The sequence below is a fragment of the Anser anser genome, assembly GCF_964211835.1.
Source record: "Anser anser genome assembly, chromosome: 6".
Lineage (NCBI taxonomy): Eukaryota > Metazoa > Chordata > Aves > Anseriformes > Anatidae > Anser > Anser anser.
The window spans coordinates 26,964,287-26,989,200 of NC_139726.1; the positions used below are offsets into that span (position 1 = coordinate 26,964,287).

Genomic DNA, 24,914 nt, shown 5'->3' on the forward strand with positions numbered 1-24,914 from the left:
ACTGCTATCCCCTTATGAAACATTGTACTTTACCTTGAAATATGTGTGTAATACATTAGATGCTTAGTTAGGAGATGAAAATTGCATGGATTATACAACGGCATCATCAGAAGGATCATCAAATTAACAGAAAATTTAACAGAAAATTTTTAACACGAGGCCTGAGAATCCACATATTGCTACAGACTGGGAACCTCATGACAATATACTAAACTCATTAAATTAGGGAGCTAATGAAATTATACAGTAAGGATCTTTTGGTTTTGATCAAGGTTGATGTATGCACAAGAAGTAAATCTGTTAAGTAAAGACTAGTCTATAATTATACAAATTTACAACGAAAACCCATTTAAAATTGATGTTCATCTTTTTATTTCTATATATTTTAGGCCCAGAAACCTTTGAGTGCTTAATCTGTTTTCCAGTCATATCTGTTTACAAAATAATAATTATTGTAATTGTAAATTGGTACCCTCAGTGAATAGTATCAGAATATAAAGAGGGGTGATCAAATAGTGTGCAGTAGTGTTAACATGTAGCATCATTTTATTGTCATTCCACATATCAAATCTTACAATGAAAGGGACTTGGCACATGCAGCAAAAGCTGTAGGTTACTCACCAATAGGAAGAAATGGTTTAGTTTATTGACTCTTTGTGTATTTGTGTTGTTGATTAGCAGTTGGACAGCAGCAGAAGATATGAACCACCTGATTGTTCAGGCAGGGTTCTGTGTTGTTATGCATGTGCCGTGAGTTGTATGAACCTTATCAGCTAAATTCACAAATCACTTGAATCCAAAATTGGCAATGTCTGGAGATGTATTTGAAGAACTTCTATTTGTGGATGAGTTACTTTTCGCTTGAATGCACTTTATAAACAAATCAGTGGTATCTGTGTGATACTGTTGTAGTATATCTTTTAAAAATATATATAAAAAAGTATCTATGGTAGTGTAATAGTAGTGGTAGTGTGATATCTTATTTGGTTTTGCAGGTGTGAGCAGAAAATCCTACCTCATCCATATAGACATCTTTGCACCAGGTATATGAAGGCAGTTGGAAAGTTTGCAGTGTGACTGATTCTGTGCTTTAGCATCCATTATTTAGTCAGCGATCTAAGGCTTTTTGAAATCTACTGCTTCATTCAGGATAATAGGATACAGATTATTTCCATATCAGCTCTAAGTTCCAGTGTTGTTCCTTGCTGCTGTGTTGAGATAATGACAGCACTTTCTGGATCACTGATAGAGTTCTTATCCCGTGTCTTATGGTATATCTTTTTCTTTGCCTTGTCTATTTTTATTCTGAACTGGTGACAGAAGAGCACAGCCACATATTTTCTTTTACTGATCGTGGCACTTGAGATGTCCATTTGGTAGTGTAAATTTATGTTATGGGTGATGGTGTTTGAATATATTAGCAGGGAAAATAAGTGTCCTTTTACCATGATTTCAAGAATTTGTGCAGGGCCAGCCAAAGTCTGGCTTGGATTACATGCCTGTACTGATTAGATTTAGGCTGCTTGCCAAGTTTGAACTTGTGCTTATAGCGCAGTGTTAAAAACTAGCAAAACAAATGCAGAAATGCTAGAAATACATGTGTCATTGTGCCTTCCCACTCCACAAATAAGTGGTACGCTTTTTTTTTTTTTAAACTTAATGGCAGATGAAAATGAAAATGAAGAAGAAGAGATCAATGGCTTCTATACAAGTCATTGGAAAGATGATTTTCCCTTTCCTTCTATGTGCACACATTTTCCTGTACATAAGCATGGTTGTGTAGAAAATAACTTCTTTATAACCACTCATCAGAATCCATTTTCAGTAGTGGTTTTTCTTTCTTTTAACAGTATTTAAAAGGTAATTTCTGTGGAAAAAAATAGCAATATGGATTTTTTTTCTTGTTGTATTAAAAGAAAAAGGAAAAGAAAAAGAAAGGAAAAAAGGTGTTTTATTATTTATCTCTAATACCCTTATTTTCTGTAAATCTTTATGCACAGGAATGATTTAGGCTATGCAGAAATATACTGTAAAAACTACAGCCATGGGATTTGTATTCAAACACATGAAAGTGTGGCTTGTTTTAACCTGAAGCAGCATGAAATTGAATCATATGAGTATATAACAATTTGGTTGTGTATCAATTCAGGCTTTGTAGATTTATATTTAAGGATGTTGTTATAATAACCCATGACCACTATCCCAAGGTACTACTCAAATCCACCTTCCTTTCCCCATAAAGAGCAAAAACCCATAGATCTTAACTGATTAAGCTTTAAAGGCTGAAGAAATGGAAATACCCTTTACTTGATTTTAAATGTGAGTGAAATATTATTTGCTAAAACATAATTAGACATACTCAGAATCACTTAACCTTGGAGCATATTTATTAAAAATATCTGCCAACTTCATTTATGTATTTAAGAATAATTAGCAAGTGAATATGCAAGAAGTGGTATGGAGTATTCTGCCAGGAAGCCACTATTTAAGTAAATGCTCATTTCTTTGTTAATGAGGGGATGCATTAGACAACAGTATATAGTTTTAAAACACCTTAAAACAAAGAGAAACTAGTGTTTATAGAAGGATGTGGAAAATGCAATCAGTATTATTAGCTGTTACCTTTGCAGTTTTCTACGAACCAGATCATTCTTATTCTGTTTGCAATTTTGGATATTGAAATAAATATCTCAAAAGGTAAACAAATGAGAACCTGGCAGAGCTAATGGACATTGCTCTTCAGTTAAAGCACTGATTTCATTCAAATGCAATTAAAAGAATGCATTTTGGTAGGTCATCAAAAGTGGCGTGCTGTTTTAAAATTATTGTTGTTAACCAGGTTGTATGTATGGAACCAACTTCAGATTTGCATTTAGAAGCCAGTTAAGGTCATAGGAACACAAATGTTGAGAAAATGGCTCAGAATTCTATAGGCTTTTCGGTGCTACTGGACTTTAACAATAATGTAACAAACCATCTCTTGAAGAGGACTTTGCAGAAAGAAAAATGTCATAGGTTTAGGAAAACCTATAATGTGTATGGCTGTAATTGTCTTTGGGATCAAGGGCCAGGAGATGTTTTAAACTTTTCCTAGCTCATGTCATTAACAACTTCATAGTAGTGTCAGTTTAGATACCTGTTTTCCAAGGCCACTCTGCAGAACAAATTTTTAGAATTGAACACAGCACATAGTTTTCTTGGTTTAAATAATTTTCAAATTTCTTCTTGAGGTCTGCAAGTAGGGAATGAAACAAAATCAGTTATTAAGTGATAGGGACACAGTGGGACTGAACTGAAAATTAGATTGTTTTATTCTTTGTGACAAGAAAGGCTTTTAGCAAGGTCATTCCTCTTACAAAGTTTTAAACCAAATCTGGGGTGATGTGTTTGAGGGGAAGGTGAATTGTGACATAAGGAAAGATGAGGACAGGAGGGAATATTAACTTATTTGACTGGTTTTGTAGAAACCTCTTAGGATTCAAGAATGTTTGCTGTGGAGCTGACTGGGAACATCCTATGATCTGTGATGTTGATGGAGCTGTGAAAATGGTAACACATGGTTGAGGTGGTAGTTCCTTACACAGCTTTAGTCTAAGTTTGAAGCAAGTTGATCTGTTAATGTACTTGCACTATTGAAGTATTAGAGGTAGAAAATAGCAATTAAGTTAATGTTTCTGCTTTGAGAAAGTACAGACAATAAAGAAGTCTTAATCTCAAAATAGTTTTAAGAACACTTTGTTTTAAATCTTTTCTCCATCAATATTCTCAACCAGTGAATAATGACAGATTAGGCTAGGAACTTGTGGTTTAACCATAGGAGTGTGGAAGAAGTATTAATAACATGCAGGAGATGTGTAGTGGGTGAGTTGGATCAGTTTTAGCCCTGTACAGTTTCACTGGAACAGAGGTGAGAGCGAGGTAGAGAGAAGGACAACAGAAGTGTAAAAAAAAGCAGTGGTGGCCTCAATTAGTAGTGTCACCTTCAGGAATGAGGGACTGTTGTGCCAATAGAAGAAAATGAAGTGTGTATCTCTGTCAGTAGCAATGAATGCAAGCTTAGGCATTTGTATTCTCATTTCTGCATACTGACATACCAGGTGGAGACCAGTGATAAGTGGTGTCCATCAGGGGTCTGTACTGGGATGGGTACTGTTTAATATTTTCACTGGTGACATGGATACTGGGGTGGAGTGCACCCTCGGCAAGCCTGTGGATGACACCAAGCTGAGTGGATTTACCTTTGTTACCACATGAATAAAAGTTATCCTTAATCCTCGTGCAAGTTTTCTGCTAGCCTTACTGCTGTTCAACACTGAAGTGAACAGGAGCCTATCAAGGACTTAAAACCTTTCAGGAATGCGTAGGTGTTGGATATCCAGGAGACTGCAGAACTGGAGAGATGGGCCCCTTCTGTAAAGTTTTGCCATCACTAGGGAGGGGAATAGAGAGAATTATTGAAGGAAAAGATTTTAAGACTGTGCAAGGTTTTCCTTCCTAATATGCACAGTTTATTGCTTCAGTAGATTTTAATAACAGGTCTTTGGTCTTTGTACACGGTACTACAATGAAACCCCAGAACAGCTAACAGCGTTTTCTAAGTGATGGTTGTGAGCCAGCATTTGACACAATCTCTGTGAGTAATTTATGCCACTCCTCGAAGGGGAAATGCTTCACCAAGGAAATAAATATGGCAGGAGAATTATGTCATTGGCAGTGTCGTTGACTAAAATTAATTGCTGATGCAGTGCCTTCATTATGCTGAAAGGGCTGGGTATGGATACAGTGCATTGGAAAAAGCAGTGAACATTTTGTTGCCTTGCTTTATTTTCATGTGTTGTTTATACCACAGAAATTGGCAGATTCTAAAAAGGACAGAAGCATCATTTGTGTGTATGGTTTGGGAATACAGCCCTTCTTAATTGATTAATTGTAAGAAATTTTGTAGTGCACTTCATACAGATTGATAATGGAAAATCGTTCTCCAGGCAATTCCTTGATGTTTTAGGCACTTTTTTTTTCCTCCCCCATTTGTTATAATTTAAAAATAATAATAAAAAAATCCTAGTTTGCTTCTTTTGTGAGTGCAGAACTGCAGTTGGTCTTCAAACATATGTCTCAGTTTGTTCAACAGAAATGCAATTAACTTCCACGCATTTAGAAGACTTTAAGTAGCTATTGGGCAATGTGGCAAATCTAATCATTCAAAAATGAGGCACTGAGTTGAAGACTAGTGCCCTGTATCTTGTGAATAGTAGTGAGTCCTTGTTTGGGGAAAAATGATGTAATTGCACAGAGATTGTACTGGGAGAAAAGAAGAAAATTGATTATCACAGCTGGCAGCAGCATTGCTTTGCACTTCTCTAAACAATAGTTCAGAACAAGTTTGACCTTTAGGTAAACTTGGACAGTATTTAGATGCAAACTGTTTCTGAGGCAGTGCGGAGGATCTGTTGTGTACTAAACCATTGAAAATCACGCAATTGAAATAAAATTGCTACACTAGTTATATTGAGTGGGGTACAGAAATGGCGATCAAAAGATTAAGTGGAAGGATATGGATGTTTTGTGGTTGCTTTTACTGTTGCTGAATAGTACTACTTAGTTTCTTAAAGCAAAATGGCATTCAGGAATATTACCATAGGACGTTCTAATACAACTGATTATTCCCGACATACAGTTTTTTAACCTTTTGTTTTGGTTGTTGGCATGGGAAAAAAGTATCAGTTGTTTGCTATGAGCTGGAGAGACTTGTTTGTCTTAGTAATACTTCATTTTACATAATCTGTGATTTTGCTAGTCGCCCAAATGTCTGTGCTTTTCTTAAATAGCTGTAGAACTTCAGTCACTTTCATTTCAGTAATTACTTCAAGTACTGACAATGAGTATCTAACTGGCTTCTGTGATAAAAATGCGGTTCATAAATTATAGGTGTTAGTTTTAAAAGAGATAGCATGTTTTATGCTCACAAACACTGATAGCTTCATGAACTAACATACCCGGAGTTTCAAGGACATTTAAAAATGTAACCTATTTGTTTGATTTACAAGTTAAGGAGAAGGTTCTTCTTTGTGAATGTATTTACTCTCTTGCACAGATCCTTCCAAGATTTTTTTTATTTAAATACATTGCATGCGTCAATTCTAGCCTAAGAATACATAGTCTTTATAGCGTTCCCATAAAAATAGTTGCAGTTGAAATTTTGTTATAAACGTTTTCCTGATATACTGCAGTCTGGCACTGAGCATTCCCAAGTGTGATCCTCTTGAGCTGAAATTGTTCATAGTTAGTTGCAATGTAATTACTTTTTGATGTTGCAATAAAAAAAAAGATTTTTTTTTTTTACTTTAGTGTTAAAGGTAGACAGTATATTTTCCCTGTTTAAAATATTTCAGGTGCCTTTCTGCAAAGAAAAAACAACACTAGAATAAACTTAAAGAAATTTCCATTTAGCTGGTACTTTTTTTCCAAAACCAGGAAGGACAGCCAGAGAAATACTACTTCTGTTGTAACTGAACAATTGCATCAATCTTGAACATCATGCAGAGAAGTATTTTCAAATACCATTTTGTGGAACAAGACATGTTAATGTACTTCCTATATAAAGTCTTCAGTTACAAAATTTTCAACTTATGCATACATAAGGTAGTTGAAGGAAATGAGTAATTATCTCCCATTAGCCTTTTCCTTCTTTTCTGTCATCTTTTCTTTGTTCCCAGAGGAAAAGGGATACTAATGAGTGGAAGTCTCATCCAGCAGACTTGTCTGTGCCACTCGTTCAGTCTAATGAAAGGTGACCATCCTCAAAGTCACTGCCCAAGGGTAATACCTCCTGAAATGAAAATTACCTTATGGAAGGCTCAAACTATTATATAAATCTTTAATTTTCTTCTCTCCCAATTTTTGTGTGTGTGTTTAAATGCATAATGCTATCCTTGTTTTCTATTCTACTATTCTATTCTACTATTCTACTATTTCTATTCTACTATTTTTCATTTTCTAACCATTTTATTCTTTCTTTGTTCCTCCAGTGTTAAAATCTAGTTTTTATGTGTGAAGGTAGTGTGTAAAGTATGATTAAGTCAGATGGTTAAAAATATAAAACTTAGTTTCAGGCAGAGGCAATCATCAACATAGTTTAAAAAAATGCTGTGAATCTTGGTATCTATTATTTTTCAAGCTCCCATGTAGTGTAACATAGCCTACTCCAAGTAATCGTTATGTATTATAGTGGTTGACATTAGGGACTATTTTAATTAAAGTTGCATATACGTTTCCATTATGATTCCTTGTTTTCACACAATCATAACTTGTCAAAATGTTAACCTTTGGCGGTAAAGTTTTCCGTGACAACTCTATGTTCTCCTTGGAGGTAAATTAGGGGGGAAGGAGGAACAAAAAAGATTTTGAACTGTCCTTGTACAATATCCTTTTCTGGTCATTTTGAGTTACAGGATCAGTTAAACTGCATAGCAAGGATATGAATAGTTACCATCATTTCCAGGTACTACAAAAACCTAGAAGAAAAGCTAAAGACTAAGAAAAAAAAAAGCTAAAGAAAAGCTAAAAGACTAAGGAGTACGTAACCACCATTAATTTTTACTAGCCTCACTGATATTTTGCCTTGCAGTATCTCTGCATAACATGCCAAAGTCTTACTTTAATCTTACTTTATTTGCATCTGTCTCTCTCAACATCATTAAACTATGTCAATTTTACTGATGAGGAAATGGTTGACAGTCAGCTTAGAAAGGTGGAGAAGAGATACAACAGTCAGGTGTTGATTCATGACTCCAGTTGTGGATTCCATGAATCCAGTCTGGTACTGGATTTGGGCTTTAAAAAAAAAAAAAAAAAGAAAGCTTTCCTAAAAGTGAGGCAACATAAAAGAACATTTACTATGATATTTTTTCCTAGGAATGGCTGCTAAATGTCAATAACTACTGCACAGCTTTTCCCTGGATAGAAAATAGCATCTCCCTGTACCATTACAGATAACCCTGTATGCAAAGTTTTTATGGTGATCACTATATAAAGCTTGTGTATGTTCATATTTATAGTGTTGCTGGTATGACTTGACAATTTATTTTATCATATAAAGAAATCACATTTTAAGGCATAATATAAGGGAGTGCTTGGGCACACAGTGAAGGATAAGCTTTCAAGCCTAACATTCATTTCCTGTGCTTGTTTTATCATCCCTTACATTACATTAGCACCATTTCTTTGCATGGAATTCATTTTAAGAAATAGTGATTGGTTCTTCCACTCAGCCCTCTGGGAAAGTGTTTTAATTATTTTCATGAGATATATGATAATAAACTGAACTACAGTGACTAAAGAAAAATCACAATTTTTGTTACATTCAGAAATTGTTCTCTAGTCTGCAAACTGTTACTACTGCAAACATCTTTCTTTATAAGATGTGAAATTCTACACAGGTATGATTAGCAGATAAAAATAAATCATAACATTAAAAAAATGCAAGCCTTCCAAAAGATCGTCTTTTTGGAGACCTCATTGTCTGCAGATGGTCCTGTGAGTCAGTGAGATGTCTTGCGGTTGGGAAGGTTTCCACATCTGGATTCTTTTTACCAATTGAGGTCTTTGATCTGAAAATGTTACAACTCTCCTATGCCCCATAATTTGTCTGGCAAGATGAGTTATTTACAAATGCAATTGCTCTTCTGACAACTCGGTTTTGAGTGTGTAAGTGCGGAGGTCCTGATATGTAATCCACAAGGACTGCTGGTAGTTTTTTATTGGTTTCAGTGGGCTTTGATTCAGGTATGCGGACTTTGAAGCACCCCAGATGGATTGGGGGGATGGGAAGGAATTTTTACAAATGATTGTAATTTAAAGATTTAGGATGCTGCGCGTCTGAAATTATTTGACAGTGTTTCAAAGGCTTGTGAATTTAAATAAGTTTCTGATCTTTGTGTCTTTTCTTTTATTCCCCCAGTGGCAGATGAAAGCAAAGTTGGTTCATTGGCTGGATGCAAATCAGGTAAACTGTTCTTCTACTTTGGAGGAAGAGACAGCAACTTTAAAGTAGTATGGGCAGTAAATGAAATCAGCCTACAGAAACTGTGGGGACTAGCTTTGCAAATTAAGGTATTACTTTGTATGGCCTGACTTCAGCTTGTGCAACGATGAATTAGGGATTGCGGTGTGCCAGGCAGGGTATGTAGCTGAGTCATTTGCAGGAAGAACTATAACTTTTTTTTTCAGTAAAGGTGCTGGAAACAGAAGATGAGGGTTCAAATCAGGGCAAGTTCAACATGTCTTGTGGAGTGTGGAGACTTAAGCAATATAAATTTTGAAAAACATAAATATTACTTTTTCTCCTTGCTCTGAGTTTCACTTCTACTACCAGAAATATTGAAGATAATACAAAAAATATTCTACAATTTAAAAAAAGGTCATAGTTCCTTTCATTGTGTTTGTGTAGTAGATTATTTTAAAACTTTTTAGGCCATCATAATAAAAAATTAGAAAAAAAGGTCCATACTGCTGTCATTACTGTACCTGCACAAACCACACCATGGTACTGTACAACTTGCAGTTCTTGTATTATAAAAATTTCAAGGAAACGTCATATAAGACTGCAGTTTTTCACAAGACACAGATAAGCTGACATGAGAAACCTTGAAAACTTTCTAGAAAACTCAAGTTATTCAGCAATCTCTTCTAATGTTAGAAAGCCCCGAAGTTTCTGGCTGCCCCTTTGCTGCATTATTGCATGTTGCCTTTTTCCACTCCTTTGATAGAACTGAAAAGCTGAATTCATGTGAAGGAAGGTCGAATATGAGATTCCTGGTTGTTTATCGTATTCCTTCTCTGTACAACTGTGTGTCCTCCTTTGGTTCTGTTATCTTGTAGTTCTCTGGTGTGGATTTTCCTTATCTGAGGACCTTTTCCTGAACTTAAAATAGACAAATTCTTTCTACATTCTTTTGGCTTCTTTCCTTAGTCTGTGAACCTCTTGGCTTCCCTTTCTGAATAAAGGGGTAGTTCATATGTCTTGTAACTCCTGGGGGAAGAAACTTCTTTCAACTTTTTGTTTTGGGAATGTGAAAGCTTCAAAGAAATGATCTTCTCAACTAGGAGAAGCTAAGGGCATTGCCCTTGTTTTTTTTTCCTATGCAGAAAAACGACTATAAACATGCAATATCATGCAGTTTTCCAAAGATCAGTGGAATTTACTGCTATCAAAGAATTTTGGAAGGAAACCTGGTGAGATCACAGCTCTTTGGCAGTCAGTTGTTACAGATATGTTAAGCTTCGTATCATTTTTAACAGCATTTGATCTTTCTTCCGCACATTTCTCCAGATCATTGAAAACACCAGCTTCCAAATTTTTCTGTTTGAAGACACCTAATAATTTTATATGAAAATGTGGGCCCGTGCTTACTGACTTCTGGCTTGTTTGCGTTACTTACCCCTCATAGACCTCTTGAATGTAGCTAAGATCTTTTTTCAATAGGCTGAAATCAATGATCACCTAAGCAATAGAGCCAAAATATCCTGCAGTTTGTGACTATTTTTTTATTATTCTTTATTATTATTCTCCTTTAGAATGAAAGGAGCTAGCTACTTCTGAGAAGGATAGAGTGTGAATGATTTTCTTGGTTCTGTCCACTTTAAATACTATTCAAATACTGTTGAAAAGCGTGTGTTGCACCTCCCCTCTCCCCCATGTTCCATTTCCTATCCCTTCAAAATACGAAATCAAGATGTACTTTAAACTTTCTTGTTGTTCATTTAAAGTATTTATTTTAAAAATTGTTCAAGAACATTAAGTTCTCTTTACCTCATCCCTATTTTTACTGTACAGTTTTTGGAATTTTATATCATATATGCATGTTGGTGGCATTCCATCACATTGCAGAACTATTGGTTTAACATTTTTCATTCCTAACAATTTTCCTTGCCTTCCTGTAGGTACCTTTTTTTAAGAAAGCTCTAAGGGAGGTATTGCAGTTTCTTGTGCTGGGAGCAAAACACTTTATTTCTCATTACATAAAGAAGAGTTTGCATCCCATTCTTGATGACTTAAGGAAATTAAACATATTTCTCTACAGAATTAATTATCACCTACTGACAATCAATGCAATTATCCCTTCTCTCCTTCGACATGACTTGTTCTATGAAATACACAGTTGAGTAATTCTCTCTAGGGAAATAACCTTTCTGTTCCTTCTGGGGCAGTGGCTCTTGAAGCATTTAGTCTCAGCTTTTGGTTATAGTTACTGTATTCCTTGCATATTACATGTTACTGAGCAGCAGCTCAGGAGTTGGTAGCACGTATTAATTTCAAAAAGTGTTATCACAACTCTGCAGAAGACCAAGGCATTAAAAGGATCTGTAGTTGTAGCCCCATCTTTCCTTCTTTTTATATATTGCACCAACAAGCAGCAGTTCCATATTTTTTCCCCGTAAAAAATAGATCTGATTTTAGAAGCATGTCTGGACACAGCCCGAACTTGTAAACATTTTCTTTGGGAAGATGGCTGGAGAATTGTTCTTGTATTTCACCTTCACAGAAAGAAGAAATACAGTAGAAAAGCATCGGTGAATTCTGGTTCCCATAGCTGGCCTGTCCTTTCAGAAGATGAAGACTCCTGCAAAACTCACAGATGTTCTTAGTGTTGCTAACGCTTTACATATTACTGTTGGAAAATGCACTGGAATGCTGTGTTGATGTGGCCTACTTCCCCTTACTGGAAAAGACCAGAGTTCAATCAAAGTGTGTGTGGAAGGCATCCTGTCTTCCTGAATCCTGTAAGGAGGATTTTTCTTTCCCCTGTAATCTACCTGTGTGCTTAGCAATGGTGAATCTGCATTTCCTACACACAACTCCAGTAATGAGAATGAGAAGCAGACAAGTGGTGCCTCTATATTACAGAAAACTTACAGAAATGAAAAATCAGTGAATATTAGTTCTGTTTTTCATGAACTCTTAGCATTTTAGAAAAGCAATTACAGGACAGCTAGCAAAGGGCAGGATTGTTTTTTCATCACGCGTAATCTGATTTATATCAAATACTGGAAGAGAATACTGAATTCTTCACAGCTATTTTCTTTTCCAAAATTCTTTTCTTGTTCTGAATTACTGCTTAGGACACTTTTAATATGTATTGACTGTCTGCTGAGGTCTCTGCTGACACAGCTCTTTCAGATGATGCAGTGCTGGAGAAAAGCTGATGAGTCTTTCTTTATGAGCTCTGACATATTAATTAGCAAAATGGGCAAAAAAGCTTTCCTATTTTTATTTTAATGTCACTAGACCATGCTTTTGGCTCAGAGTATATTTGGAGACAGTTCTGAGACAAGATGAGTTGAAGATCTTATTTTCTTGCTGGCTGCTATGCATGTCACTGGGCTACAGGTTGGTACAGGTATGACTGAATGATGTATGATAGCTCCATCACCAAGCCGAGTCCTTGGCTACTTTGAATTAATGCTGTATGGCAAGGAATAGGGTTAGGATCTGAGTTGGAAAAGGCCCAGTGGGGTAGTTTGAAGCATGCATCTGGTCAAATTTTTTCCCTTGTAAATTTTGCTGCCACTGTGGTTACCCTGCTTGTGGTTCACTCTGTGGGTAGGATTGGTGTTCTGGGAAGGAGGGTTTGAGGAGGTGGGTATGTAGCTTAATCTTGCAAGTTCAGGCCTTTGATGAGGGTTGAGTGCCAGCTCTCTGGTAGGCTCCTCTGGTAGTCAGTCACTGGTGCTTCGTACGGTAACTGAGTTGTTGTTCAGATGGGATTCAGATTAGGACTGGAGTTTGCTTGGAATAAAGTAGGTTAAAGGTCTTGGTGCATCTTTGCGTCCTTTAATGACAGGAATCATTCTGTACTAGATATATCTTACTGTGGTTTCATTAAGGTTAGGATGACAATTAAGATAGCATGGTTTAGGACAGCAGTAGTAGAAAAGTTAGGGTTATTGCTAAATTTTATATGACCCACTGGGATTGGTTATGGAAAGTGCAATGGATTAAGCCCCATCCTTACCTTCAGGAAAGGCTCTCCTGACTATTGCGAAAGCTGTGGTTGCATTGGTAAATGAAATAAATTTGTGGCACTGAGGTTGTACCCAAACAAGTATAGAACTAAATCTTCCCTTTGACTTTAAGACAGGATGATCCCCATCTGTGTTCTGAGCCTCCATTGCAGGATGGCTCTGGGTTACCATTTAACATTGTGCCTGACATATTTGAACACCAGAACCATTTTTCAGAAGTGTTTGTGAGAGTAGAAGAGCTGTTATAAAACTTATATACTGTAGATTATTCCATTCTAGTAACCGTAGGTATGCCTTGTCACCGGTAAGTTTGCAAATATAAAAACAACATGATTTTAAGAACTGGATATTTTTCACAGGGACAGGATAGGGTCTGGTGCAATCGGGATCTAGCGTGTTGAAGATAGTTCTGATAAAAGTGTGAGTAAGTGCTAGGCTAAGCTTATTGCTGCAATTTGAGTTCAGATTTAGAAAGGAAGGCAAAACTGGAGAAATTTTCTTTTTAAACCAGAAGGATCATGCAAAGTTTGAGCTGGTGGGACACAAACAAAATCTGGTGGTTTATGCATACTTATGTTGCACAAAATGCTTTCTTTTAACCAAGGATTTTGCTCGGTGCTAGTGGTGAGAATAGGAGGGACTACAGAAAGCTGAGTGGATGGGCATGGGCATGTTTGGATAGAATGAGACCAGTGCCATTGTAGCAAGTTTGGCTTCTGTTTGGCTTTTGATTTCCAGGTAACACAATTATGTCAGAGTGTCTAAGGAAGTGGCATTCTCCTCTCCTCTTGACAAATCTCATAATTTTATTAAATAAGCCTTCTCACAGCTCTCAATGTCATTACAGCTGAGCTTTTCAAAGGAGGCATTGGGTTTAATACAAAGTTCACGAAGATTTATATAGTAACTACATCTATCCCCACCACAGTCAAAAAGACTTGTGGAAATGGCTGAGCTGCCTGGCATATGCAAGTGAAGTGCCTATGCAGACATGGACCATGCCGCTAACTGAAAGTTTGTGGCACATAGAATCTGACAATTGCCTTTGTATTTGTGAGAGGAGAAAAAGGCTGATTTTAGTTCATTTTATTTCTCTTTGATAATAAGAGTATGATATATAGCTATGTCAATCATTCTTGTAAGTGTGAATGACGAATAGCCTGCTTTGCAGACTGCAGTATACCTTAGCAGGTATACTAAACCTAACCCACAAGTGTTGGTTTGGGTACTGGAGGCAAGCAAACTGTGGCAGCTCCGGAAGCTGAACAAAGTGATTTTCCCTTAATTCAACCAATGTGGAGCTCTGCGCTATTTCAGCTTGACTGACACAAAACTAACGCAACTATCTTTCTGTGATGGTTCAGTGCAGTGGGTTACCCATATACCATGTTCCTCTAAGATTTGAATCTTAAGGTATGCATTAAGCTTGCTGATCTATTGCTGGAAATATATTTCAAAAGAATTTCATTCTTTTATTTTTGGCTTCTCTTCATAGATGATTATTTTCTGCTGTATCTATTATTAGTAGTAATTATGATTATATTTCAAGCAAAGCATTCTTCTGGTCTGTGTATTTCCAAAGTAGTTGTTGACATCTGAGAACCTGTATTCACTTATGCAGCCAAGGAACAAAAAATAAGATTCCTTTTCCCTGCACATCAGTTGCGGAATTAATGTTTTCTTTTGTACTTATAATTGGTAAGGTCTGAAGTCAAAGATGTTACATAGAATCTATTATGTAGTTGTGGGTTATAAGTATTTGTTAGAGTTAAAATGCTTAGCTTTTACTCAATTTCTGCCTACTCATCTTTTTTTGTCTTCTTTTCAAACACAATGTGTCTAATGAAACCAGGAAGATAACATTAATGTACTTAGTACTCTATGCCAATATGGCTTTACTACCCTTTCTTTAGTGGACTTGATTTTTATTTTTATTTTTTATGTATATAATGATTTCCATGTTACGGATTGTTCTAATCTACGTTGGCTAGTGCTGGGAGTGGTGGTGACTCTTAAGAGGTAGAATTTGAGAAAACTTTTTCATCTAGTGTTTACAGTGTTAGGGTTAAAGTATAAATGTTTAGTAGGAAAAATGTTTGTTTGTCTGTTGGAACTTTGTGTAGTTTAACCTGTCAGAGATAAGAAAGCATATTGAAATGAGATGAAAACAGCATTAGAATTCTTGTTGAGTTCTTGTATTTTCTGATCTAGGAAGAGAAGCTCAAACTGGACACTCCAGATATCAGTTATTTTTAAGAGGCTATTGAAAAGGGGACTGATACAGCAACCTCTCTTGTCAAATTGTACGTACTCCTGCATGAGAAGTTGGATTTTTCATTGACTCAGGAAAAGGAAGGCTGAACGCTTCAGTTGTTGTACTTCAAACAATTATTCCAAATTAACAGAATTTGTTGTATCATTGGATTTGAGTCAAGAGCAGTTTGTTTTTTGGAATAATTTCTGAATGCCAGGCTGGCTGTCTTTGCAGTCTCTCTTGCCTGCCAGGTCTGTGTGGCTGATAAACAGCTCTCAAGGATAACCTAGTTAGATGGTTTTCTTCTGTGGAAGGAAACTAGCTATCACTTCTACTCTGAGAGGAATGGTTTTGTGCCCCCAGTAACTCAGCAGCTGTAAGTCTTCTTCTGATATTTTTTATTTGTTTTTGAAGACTTTATTAGCTGTGTGATGATGATTGTTGTGACCCCTTTTATGTTAGGTCCTGAGAAAGTCAACTGTTGATACAAAAAATACAGAAGTAAAAAAATCCCTCATTTGAGGGTGCAGTTTGATGTTACAGCATTAATCTAAAAGCTTGCTGATGTCCAAAGAGGCTTATTTAGTCACCTTCCCACCTACCTTCAGCTGCCTGGTTCCCATTATTTCTTTTATTCAAGTCCTACAGCTTAGCTGTTGAGAGCACTAAACCAGCAAAAAAATAATACAAGAAAGAAAAAGTGGGCTTACCTCCCTGAACCACTCTTCTGAGAGAGGCAAGCTCTCGTGTCAGCAGAAGGGAAACTGCAAATGGATGGACATGGGAATTGTGCCTTTCAGAGGCACCTGGCTAGTAGATCAATTTATCTGACATGTTAAGCCATACCCTTAAAAATTTCAAATGCCAAATTTACACTGATTTAAAAAAATAATAATACAGAGAGGTGGTATTTTACTCACCATGGATACAATTACTTTCTCAGTAGTGCCAGGAACAGGGAATACAAAATGTCAATAAACCTCTGCAAAAGGAAGAGCATCCTTGCTGTCTCATCCTTGAATTGCAAGAATCTTCTCAAATCATTTATTCTTTTCAATTTTATGAATTATCTTTGTGTTCTGTGACTGACTCTTAGTGTGCATTGAGTTAAGATACGGAGGAGTAGTGCCCGTTGATCTTTCTTTGAACTGCAGTCATTAAAATGAATAGATCTGAGCTGCTGCCTGCAGCAACAAACTTGCAGGAGAAACCTGTTTCCCCCAATGTTCATGTGTGAGATTTAGGATCTAGAGCAGGGCTGAACGTAGAACAACTGCAGCAAGGTTACAAAGCCAAGGGTCTGTTATTAAAGGTTTTATAACATAGCATAGTTGATTTAATGTTTTCCTGTCTCCAAATGAGGAGTCTCATGATACCTTTGTATTCATAAATGCCTGGCCATGTGTTCCTGCCCCTTTCCCCCCTGCGTAAGCATTATTCTTCTCGTAATTCCATGGTGAGCTGCTGTGGGGAGCTTACCTAGCAGAAGAAATAATTCTACAAAAAAGAACAGTATTCTTCTGGTTTAGCCAAGGGAGCAAGGAAAAGGAAGTTCTGGAGAAGAGAGGGCGATTTTGTAACTGACTGTTTTTGATCCTGGGATCAGCCTGAGCTGAAGGAAGTTGGCCGGGGTGGGAGGTGGTAGAGAGATGCATCTGAGAGAGAAAGCATGGATGAAAGAAGATTTGCAGTTCTTCAGAGATGTCTTTGTGCTGAAAGAAGGGAAGTGGGGGAGCAAGTTTGAGTCTCTATTTCTTGTCTCGAAGACTAAACTGAAAGTGAGTTTTCTTTATATACTAAGAGAAATTTATTTAATGGCCAGCTAAACTTGGTTTTGTGTATTTTTGGCCATGTGTTGTTACTTGCTGGTTAAAGGGCTGTGGCCATCTTCTAGCTGTGTTCAGGCTGCTATGCTTTGCATCTGGTCCTCCCCTAAGGCGATGAGAGGTGGTTGAGCTGTCCTTGGGAGCAGTTGAATCTGACAAGCAAGGAGAAGCTTTCATAAGTGCCAGTCAGAGTAAGACAGCAGCTCTGACAGAATGAGGAAAGATTTTTGTTTAGAACCATTGGGACTGGATGTGGTGATCCAGGTGATCACGGAAAGCTGCTGGACCAGAGAAAAAATGACACTGTAAAAGCATAGATTCAGTGGAATCCTTTATTTCACTGTCTCACCCAGCATCTGTACTACAAAAGTGGTGTTAAAAAAAAAAAAAAAAAAGGCGACAAAAAAGCTAGATTAAACAATGGAAGTCATTTCCATGTTCCCACTTTAAGGACAGAAGTGTGTATACATCTACCTAAAAGTCCTGGACAACTTGAGCTTCTCTGTGAAAGAAGCTTGTGTCCTGAAAACATACCAAAGACAGGTATTTCAATTCGACCCCCGTGAAATGAAAATTCAGAGTTCCTGTGGTTAGGAACTACACAGAGCACTCCAGCGAATGCATAGCTAGGGAAATGCCAGCTAGAGCTGCAACAGAAAGTATTAAACCAAGATATTGGAGAGCAATTTTGGGTGTCAGGAATGCCTCTTTCTTCCACATGGATAAACTTAGAATGGAAAATCTGCATGGCACTAATGATGGTCTTTTCTCAGAGGAAAATGCCTGGTCTGGCAGATACCCAAACTGCAGTCTTTAAAAATAAGGAGGTGAAAGATTTAATTTATTTCCATCACATCGTAGCGGTATGGGAACTATGAATTAGCCAGTGTGAATTGTTGACATCTAGGGGTTGCAAAGTAAATAGCCTTTTTTCCCTGGGGAGTATTTCTCACCCCAGGAGCAGAGAAAGGGACAGGAACTTTGTATAATGCGCTGGGAAATTTAATGCTCCAGCGTTATAGTTGCTGTATGATTCCAACACACAAAAATTTTTCCAGCCAAGGTGCTTGTGCATTTGCACTTGTTCTACCTCCTTTTTTTGTTTTCTCCTCTTTCTGAAGTGATTCTGGACATATTGCTTTATTAACTGTGGGTGTATTTTAATGTTTACACTTTACAGTTGCTATTTCTCCTGCTAGTCCATATTTCTGAGCATTGTTCTGTGCAGAATTCAGTGAAGCAGGTGAAGAGACAATTAAAGAAAACCAACAACCACAACAACAAAAAAAAAACAAAACAAGCAAATAAACAATGCTGTAGTAGCATAAAATTAAATAAAAGTGCAGACTTTTAATAAGTGTAAGGAATGTGTCTATTTACTGTAAGGCCTGATAGTATCATCTTCCTGTGGTCTGCCTCAGCTTGCAGTGAACTGAAGGTATTCCTGCAGAAGTCTGTATTTGTTGCAAGCTGAAATACTCTGGCAAATGGTGTGGTGCTGGTATAATATATCAGATGTAGGCTGTTTGGGACATTCATTCTCTTCCTGAAATCTGGTGATACTTTTCCCTATGACTATCGGTGCTGAACCTGCCACATTTCATGTATTAGCTGAAAGTTTCTGCTTTAAGTTGTTGCTTTCAACTGTCATATTTCAGGTTTTTTCTGATGTGAGGGTGGGAGAACTTGTAAATACAGTGGATGTGTCTATATGAGCAGTGCTACATCAGGCAGAAATAAAGCCTCTGAAAGCTGAGGTAGTATAACTGTGTTAGGACAGTCTCACAGTATTGCTATTCTGCAGAAGTGGTTATTAGAACTGGAGATATTGGAGTCTCTGGATCCTGGAATATACTCAGGGCGATGATAAGGATTGTTACTAAATTTGAAGTGATTGCAGATGGCAGAATGTAAAACACGAAAGCTGGCGTTAATCCTAATCAAAGAGTAAGAAATGATAAGTTTGAGGAAATGTAAAGCATATGTAAATTTGGTGTGCTTTCTATTCAAACAGTGGAGATTTAAAGTAAAGCACAGCAGCCAGCAAAACTTCAGTATTTAAAATTGTGGGGACCTCTTGTACATTGATCTTTAAATCAGACAACCTTTTTGGTGATGGCACCTGAAGAGATGGCCCATGAAAGTGCCTATGTGACTGACACTTGGCTGGTTTCCTTCGTGTAACTCCCTCCTTAGCCCTTAGAAGAAAGCTGAAACCAGCAAGTGGACCCATCAGGTCTCCTCCATTGCTGGGACTCTTCAGTCATCAGCCCTTTAGCAGCTGGCAGCAAGACTGCATCCATTTCAGAAGGCAGAATGAGTTGCTTTAGATTACATCTTCTGTAACTGAGGAGAAAGTACAGAGGAGATCCTAGTGCGCTTGCATCATGTTTACCACTCTCTGCAGTTATAACTTCCTGCCAGGCCTTTCTCTGGTTTTGTGTTCCTTCAAACACTATCTGCACTTTTTTCAAGCTTTGTGGTGAATGATCTGCAGATGTTTAGGAAAGACCTTCAGAGTACTAGGTACTGCGAAATTGGCTGTGATCAGTGTTGGCAGCTACTGTGGTTCTTTTAGTGGCTTGTTGTGACCAAAAAGACCAACAGACACTGACGAATCCCTCATTTTATTAATCCTTTCCCTCCAGGAGCTGGGCTTTTGCAGGGCATAATATTCAGTGCTGGCAGAGAGTATCCTGAAGTCATTGGTGCCAAGGAGTTAATGAATTTGGAAAACTTCCCAGATAATACATCTGGCCCTCTAACTTACATTTTGGAGTATGAGATGTAGCAAGAAGAGCTCTGAATTAAATGAGCTGTTGGCTGAAGTGGGGTAGGGGACACTTTCTTGTATGGTTAAACTGGCCGACGAAAAGTTGAAAATGACATACCCCCACAAAAGCTTGAACTGTTGTGTTTGTTGGGGATTGTGGTGTTTGTTTTTATTTCGTAATACCATGTATTTACCAGTTACCTTACCTTTTGAGGCTTGACTATAGACAGGGAAACATTTATAATTTTCCCCTTTTAACGATTTTTTTTATTTATTTTTTTAATTTCAAACTTCTGTCATGTTGCCATATCAATAAGAAGGATTTTGAAAGTAGCTACCAGTAATTGATATTTCTAGTCCAGCTCGCTTCTGGAATAATATCTAGTATAATGTTTACCTTCCATAACAGTTGAAATTAGGTTGTATTGTATAAAATGAATTGTTGATGCTATTTATTAATGTGCATCTTCATGTAATAAAAGCTGTGCACAGCAATATGGTTCAGAAATTAACTTTGAAGAAAAGAATTACATTGTTATTTGTATGTCTCATGAAATAGCATTATTTTTAGTGGGTCTTTCAGTACAGCAACGCTACTTAGCACTTACCTGCACAGCACTCCAAAAGTACCCAGAATATCGTTTCTGATTAAGTGCCCTACTGGAATTCTTTTTTCTCATATAATAGAAGAGTGGGAGAGTTTTTGCTGTATATACAGTGGCAGCCCAAATGGGAAGCATTTCACAGAAGAGTAGAAAGCACTTCCTTGAGTTATCATCAACTACCAGCAGGTACTTTCCTCCTACCTCAGGCAATGGCACCATGCTGACCTTTGGAAATATACCACTGTTTACCCCCATCCCCTTTCCACCTAATGTCTCAATAGATTAAATTTCTCATCAGCCTTACTTTTGCCTGTTAAATATATCACTTGGTATGGTAACTCATCCTTATATGTGTTTCACGTTTAAATCTTCCTTGAACAAAGATGATCGCAGCTTCATGCAGTAGGTTTTCTTTCTTTCTAGTGGAATTACTTTAGTTGTCACAGCTTAGTGTCGTTTCGTACATCTTACTGAGGAGCTCAGCTAGCTCAGAAATTTATTTTGTTGTGCCAAAGTAAGTGACCTTGTTTTTAAACTGTTCTTATTTCACTTCACTCATCATCAGTTATTTATTTTATCAATTTATGTGCTCATCCGTTTCCGTATTGCCACTGACACCCTGTTTAGTGTTGTCAGCAAAAATTGTAGAATTCAAATTGGGACTGAAGATTCAGGAGGTATCTAGTCCAGTGTCCTACTCAAAACAGGGTTAGCTATGACCCAGGGTATTCTGGGCTTTCTCCAGAACAAGCCATTAATACATCATCAGCTCACTGTTGGTCTAGTTGTTATTTGGTGAAGGAATCACTAACTTGTGCTTGCAGTTCTATGAGGGCTGTTTTTTCCTACCTGGTTCTTGGCATTTATTATTACTTGAGGTAATGCAATTTCCAATCATTTTTATCTACAGGTAATAAGTATAGTGATTGGTATCTCAGTCCTATGAGTGCATAGAAGGTCCCTATTGATAAAAGTCCAAACTTATTTATGTTTGTTTGGTGTTCTTTTTAGGAAACTTAAAAGCTGATTTCTTTCCCCATAGGTTGACACCTATACCGAGGTTATTCTACATCTGATTCCCACCCTTTCAGTTTTCACCTTGTGTTAGTTTTCACCTGTGTAGTTTTTCCTTCCTCTTCAAGCTTGTTCTTACGTCTAGAGAAACCTTTGTAGAGTGGGTATCTGTCTGTGAGCAAATCTGTGACCTGAAAGCTTCACCTCCAGCTATCCGAGGACACCAGCAGACTTAGCACAGTTATATTTACATTAGCACAGTTATATTTACATCATCTTTATTTCTTTGAGTTCTTCTGGCTGTGCTGGTCATCTGCCTAGAGCCTTCTGCTTACTGTTCTGCTTGTGGTTCCCCTTATCCCTCCATGGCCAAGAGAGCAGGCAGGTCATAGTCAGGTCCTGCGGACAGCTGCTTGCACAGTGTGTTTAAGTATTAGTTGTTTGTTTAGGAGACCATCTCTCTCTCTCCTGTTGTCTTGTTGCTCACTTGGTAAGTTGACAGACTGAAAGGAGTAGGACGGAAACATTCTGTTTAAGTGTGAATAGTGGGCTTGGAGCAAAGCAAAGAATTCACGGGAGAGAAGCAGATGCTAATTGCCCAAGTTCAGAATAGTAGTTCAGAATAATAATTTCCAGCATCAAGACCCTGACTCTTCACCACTGAGAGTGTACGCAGGGTTCGGTTCCTTTCCAGTGCTGCAGTCGGGACCTGGCAAATGGGGGGAACTGACAGCTAGAACTTGGTGTTAGAAGCTTGCATCCATCATTGAAGGCTGATTGTATTTGCAAAGACTGCAAACAAAAGCCTCAGTTAACTTGCTGTCAAGTTGTTAAAACTGAGACAGTTTTCAAGCCTCTCTGTGCTGTGGGAGTGGTGCAGTGGGACCAGAACAGAGGCTATATCATTGATTTGTTTGTTGTTTTTTTTGGTGTAATTACAATTTTTCCTCCTATCTGCAGTTGGCATAAATTCCTGTATTCAGAAAAGGGCTGGGGTTTCTTTTGGTTGCCAGTTGAAATACTGCTGTTGACAAACAGAAACATTATAAAAGAGAAATCCAATATAGTGCAGTTATTCAGATGCCTCTGTTTTTATTGTTTCATAATCTGCCCAGATGCTTACTTCGGGGGGGGGGGGGGGGGGACGGGACAAAATGGTTTGATCGAAGTTTCTAGAGTTTAACAAACATACCCACCAGTTTTAATTTTATAAGTACAAAAAAAGAATGAGCATTACCTTCAGGACTAAATTGTCAGCTTAAATAGCTCAGTACTTATTACTGAAATGTACATCACAAAACAGCTACAAATGATAGTTCACAATCTAAGTTCATAATAAGAGACCGAATACAGACACAAAAAATATGAGAAATAATTATTTCTTTTAGTTACTTTTTTTCTGCTGCCCCATAGGAAATGTAGGTAAATGATAACGAAAAAATCATTTTGTTCTCCTACTACTCATGGTTTGCTTTTTCTTTTCTCATATATAAAGTATTGGTGCAGTGTGCAGTTGTCACTATGTTATCACCTGTTAGCTGTCATGCATGACACATCCTATCACAGATTCTGCAATATGTGAGCCATTTCCATTCAAGTGTCATTTGAGGTGGGGAATGTCTGCCTTTTCCCCCCCTCCCTAAAATAACTTTGATATTTGTTTTTGTTTATGAGAGGAAAAAGTAAGAACATATGGCAAGGGCTGGGAAGAAAGCAAGCTAGAAGGGTGCCAGGGGCTAGAAGAGGATGCTGAGGGTGGGAACACAGGGAGGTTGGGCATGTGGCAGGTGAGAAGGTGCAGTGTGGGAAAGGGTGGCATAAGCAGGGGAGGAGGAGACTAAGGTTGTGCTGATCCTGGACGACACTGCATCCAGAAACCAAATGGGTGGGAGAGAATAGGGTGGCAGTTGCACTAAAGAAATTTCTGCTTTTCTTAAAGAAATAATATATATATATTATATAATAAAATGTATTATGATATATATATATATATATATCACAGAGCCACAGAATATTAGGGAGTGGAAGGGACCTTGAAAGATCGAGTCCAATCCCCCTGCTGGAGCAGGAACACCTAAATCATGTCACACAGGAACGTGTCCAGGCAGGTTTTGAAAGTCTCTGCAGAAGGAGACTCTACAGCCCTCCTGGGCAGCCTGTTCCAGTGTTCTGTCACCCTCACCGTAATATATATATTTAAAAATTCACCAACTATGTTAAAATAGTGTACGAGTTTGAAAGTGAAGGGTGTCTGAAGTAGGAAATGCTAGCTGTCAGGATATGTTAGCAAGGACTGTCTGGCCCCTTTTAGTCTATGCTGATGCTGTGAGACTGTATAATCAAAACCTTATTTGTCCCCAAAAACTTTTACTTCCAGAGCACAAGGTGGATCTGCTTAAGTGTAAAGAAGGCTGTTTTGTGTAAGGCTCAACCCTCACCTCATGTACTATTGAAGCTAAGTGTATGGTCGGTTGGTATATCATGGTTGCAGTATACAATGATAATAATGTAGAGGATTCTGGGGGGGGGGGGAGGGGAAGTTTCTGTTTTCTATTCATTAAGTACAACTTGAAATATTTTCTGGCCATACCCATATCTCGGAATTGCTGTGGGGAGAAGTTCCTTAAACCGAACTGCCAGGATATGGCATGCTCTTCACTTCGTTGGTGCCTGACCTGCCTGTATGCTGATTTGCAGAAAGGCCACATCTTTTTCAGGCTGCAGCCAAAGTCAGTGGTGATAGTGCTCTGAGCCCACGACATACTACGTGCTAAGCACCAGAAGAGTGTGTGGAGAGCAAGGAGAACCAGGTCTCAAGAATCTTAAAATGCAAACCTGAATTGATCTTCATCCCTTTGTTTCAGTTCATTGTCCCCAAGACAGACAGTACTCATATGTCATAAAATAACATTATAGAAATGAATTCATTAGGGTTTTGTCTCAAAAAAAAAAAAAAAGGCACCAAAGCAAAGCATCCTACAGCTGTATAAGGTGTTTCAGGGAAAGATACATGAAGAACTGTTAGACGCTGTTGTCAGAGCAGATATTAAAGCGAGTCAAATAAGAAAGGGGGGAAATTGTTGTAGATGTGGAAGAAAACGTTAGTCGATCTTTCCTGAAAGAAGGAAGTTGGAGCTCTGTAAATAAAATTGTCATCATGTATTTGAGTCATAAAAGGAAAGTCTATTACACTGCATGCATAGAGAAAGAAGTTAACAATGGACACCTCTGCTGTGGTATTCTGCAAGCCCAAGAGTTTTACTTTGCAACGTTAATAGTATTCTTTTAAGGTCTTTTTTCTTTGTATATAATTTTAATACATAGTCTGTTGCTGTAACCACTTGAATTAAAATTTCATGAGCCTTTTCAGAAAATCAGACATGGAAACACAAATAAATTATGCATTTTATTTAGTATGT

The 24,914-nt window shown here is 37.6% G+C and overlaps 1 protein-coding gene across 8 annotated transcripts in view; it reads left to right on the forward strand.

The window, feature by feature from the left end:
- PARD3B (par-3 family cell polarity regulator beta) overlaps positions 1-24,914 on the forward strand; it is a 536,941-nt gene that overhangs the window by 355,551 nt on the left and 156,476 nt on the right. For 7 of the 8 annotated variants that reach the window (XM_083842794.1, XM_083842789.1, XM_083842795.1 and 4 more), the window contains one exon: positions 8,960-9,004. The exons of the other annotated variant lie outside the window; for it this stretch is intronic. In XM_083842794.1, coding sequence (XP_083698920.1) covers positions 8,960-9,004 — 45 coding nt within the window. The remainder of the gene's footprint in view (positions 1-8,959; positions 9,005-24,914) is intronic. 8 annotated transcript variants of the gene reach the window in all.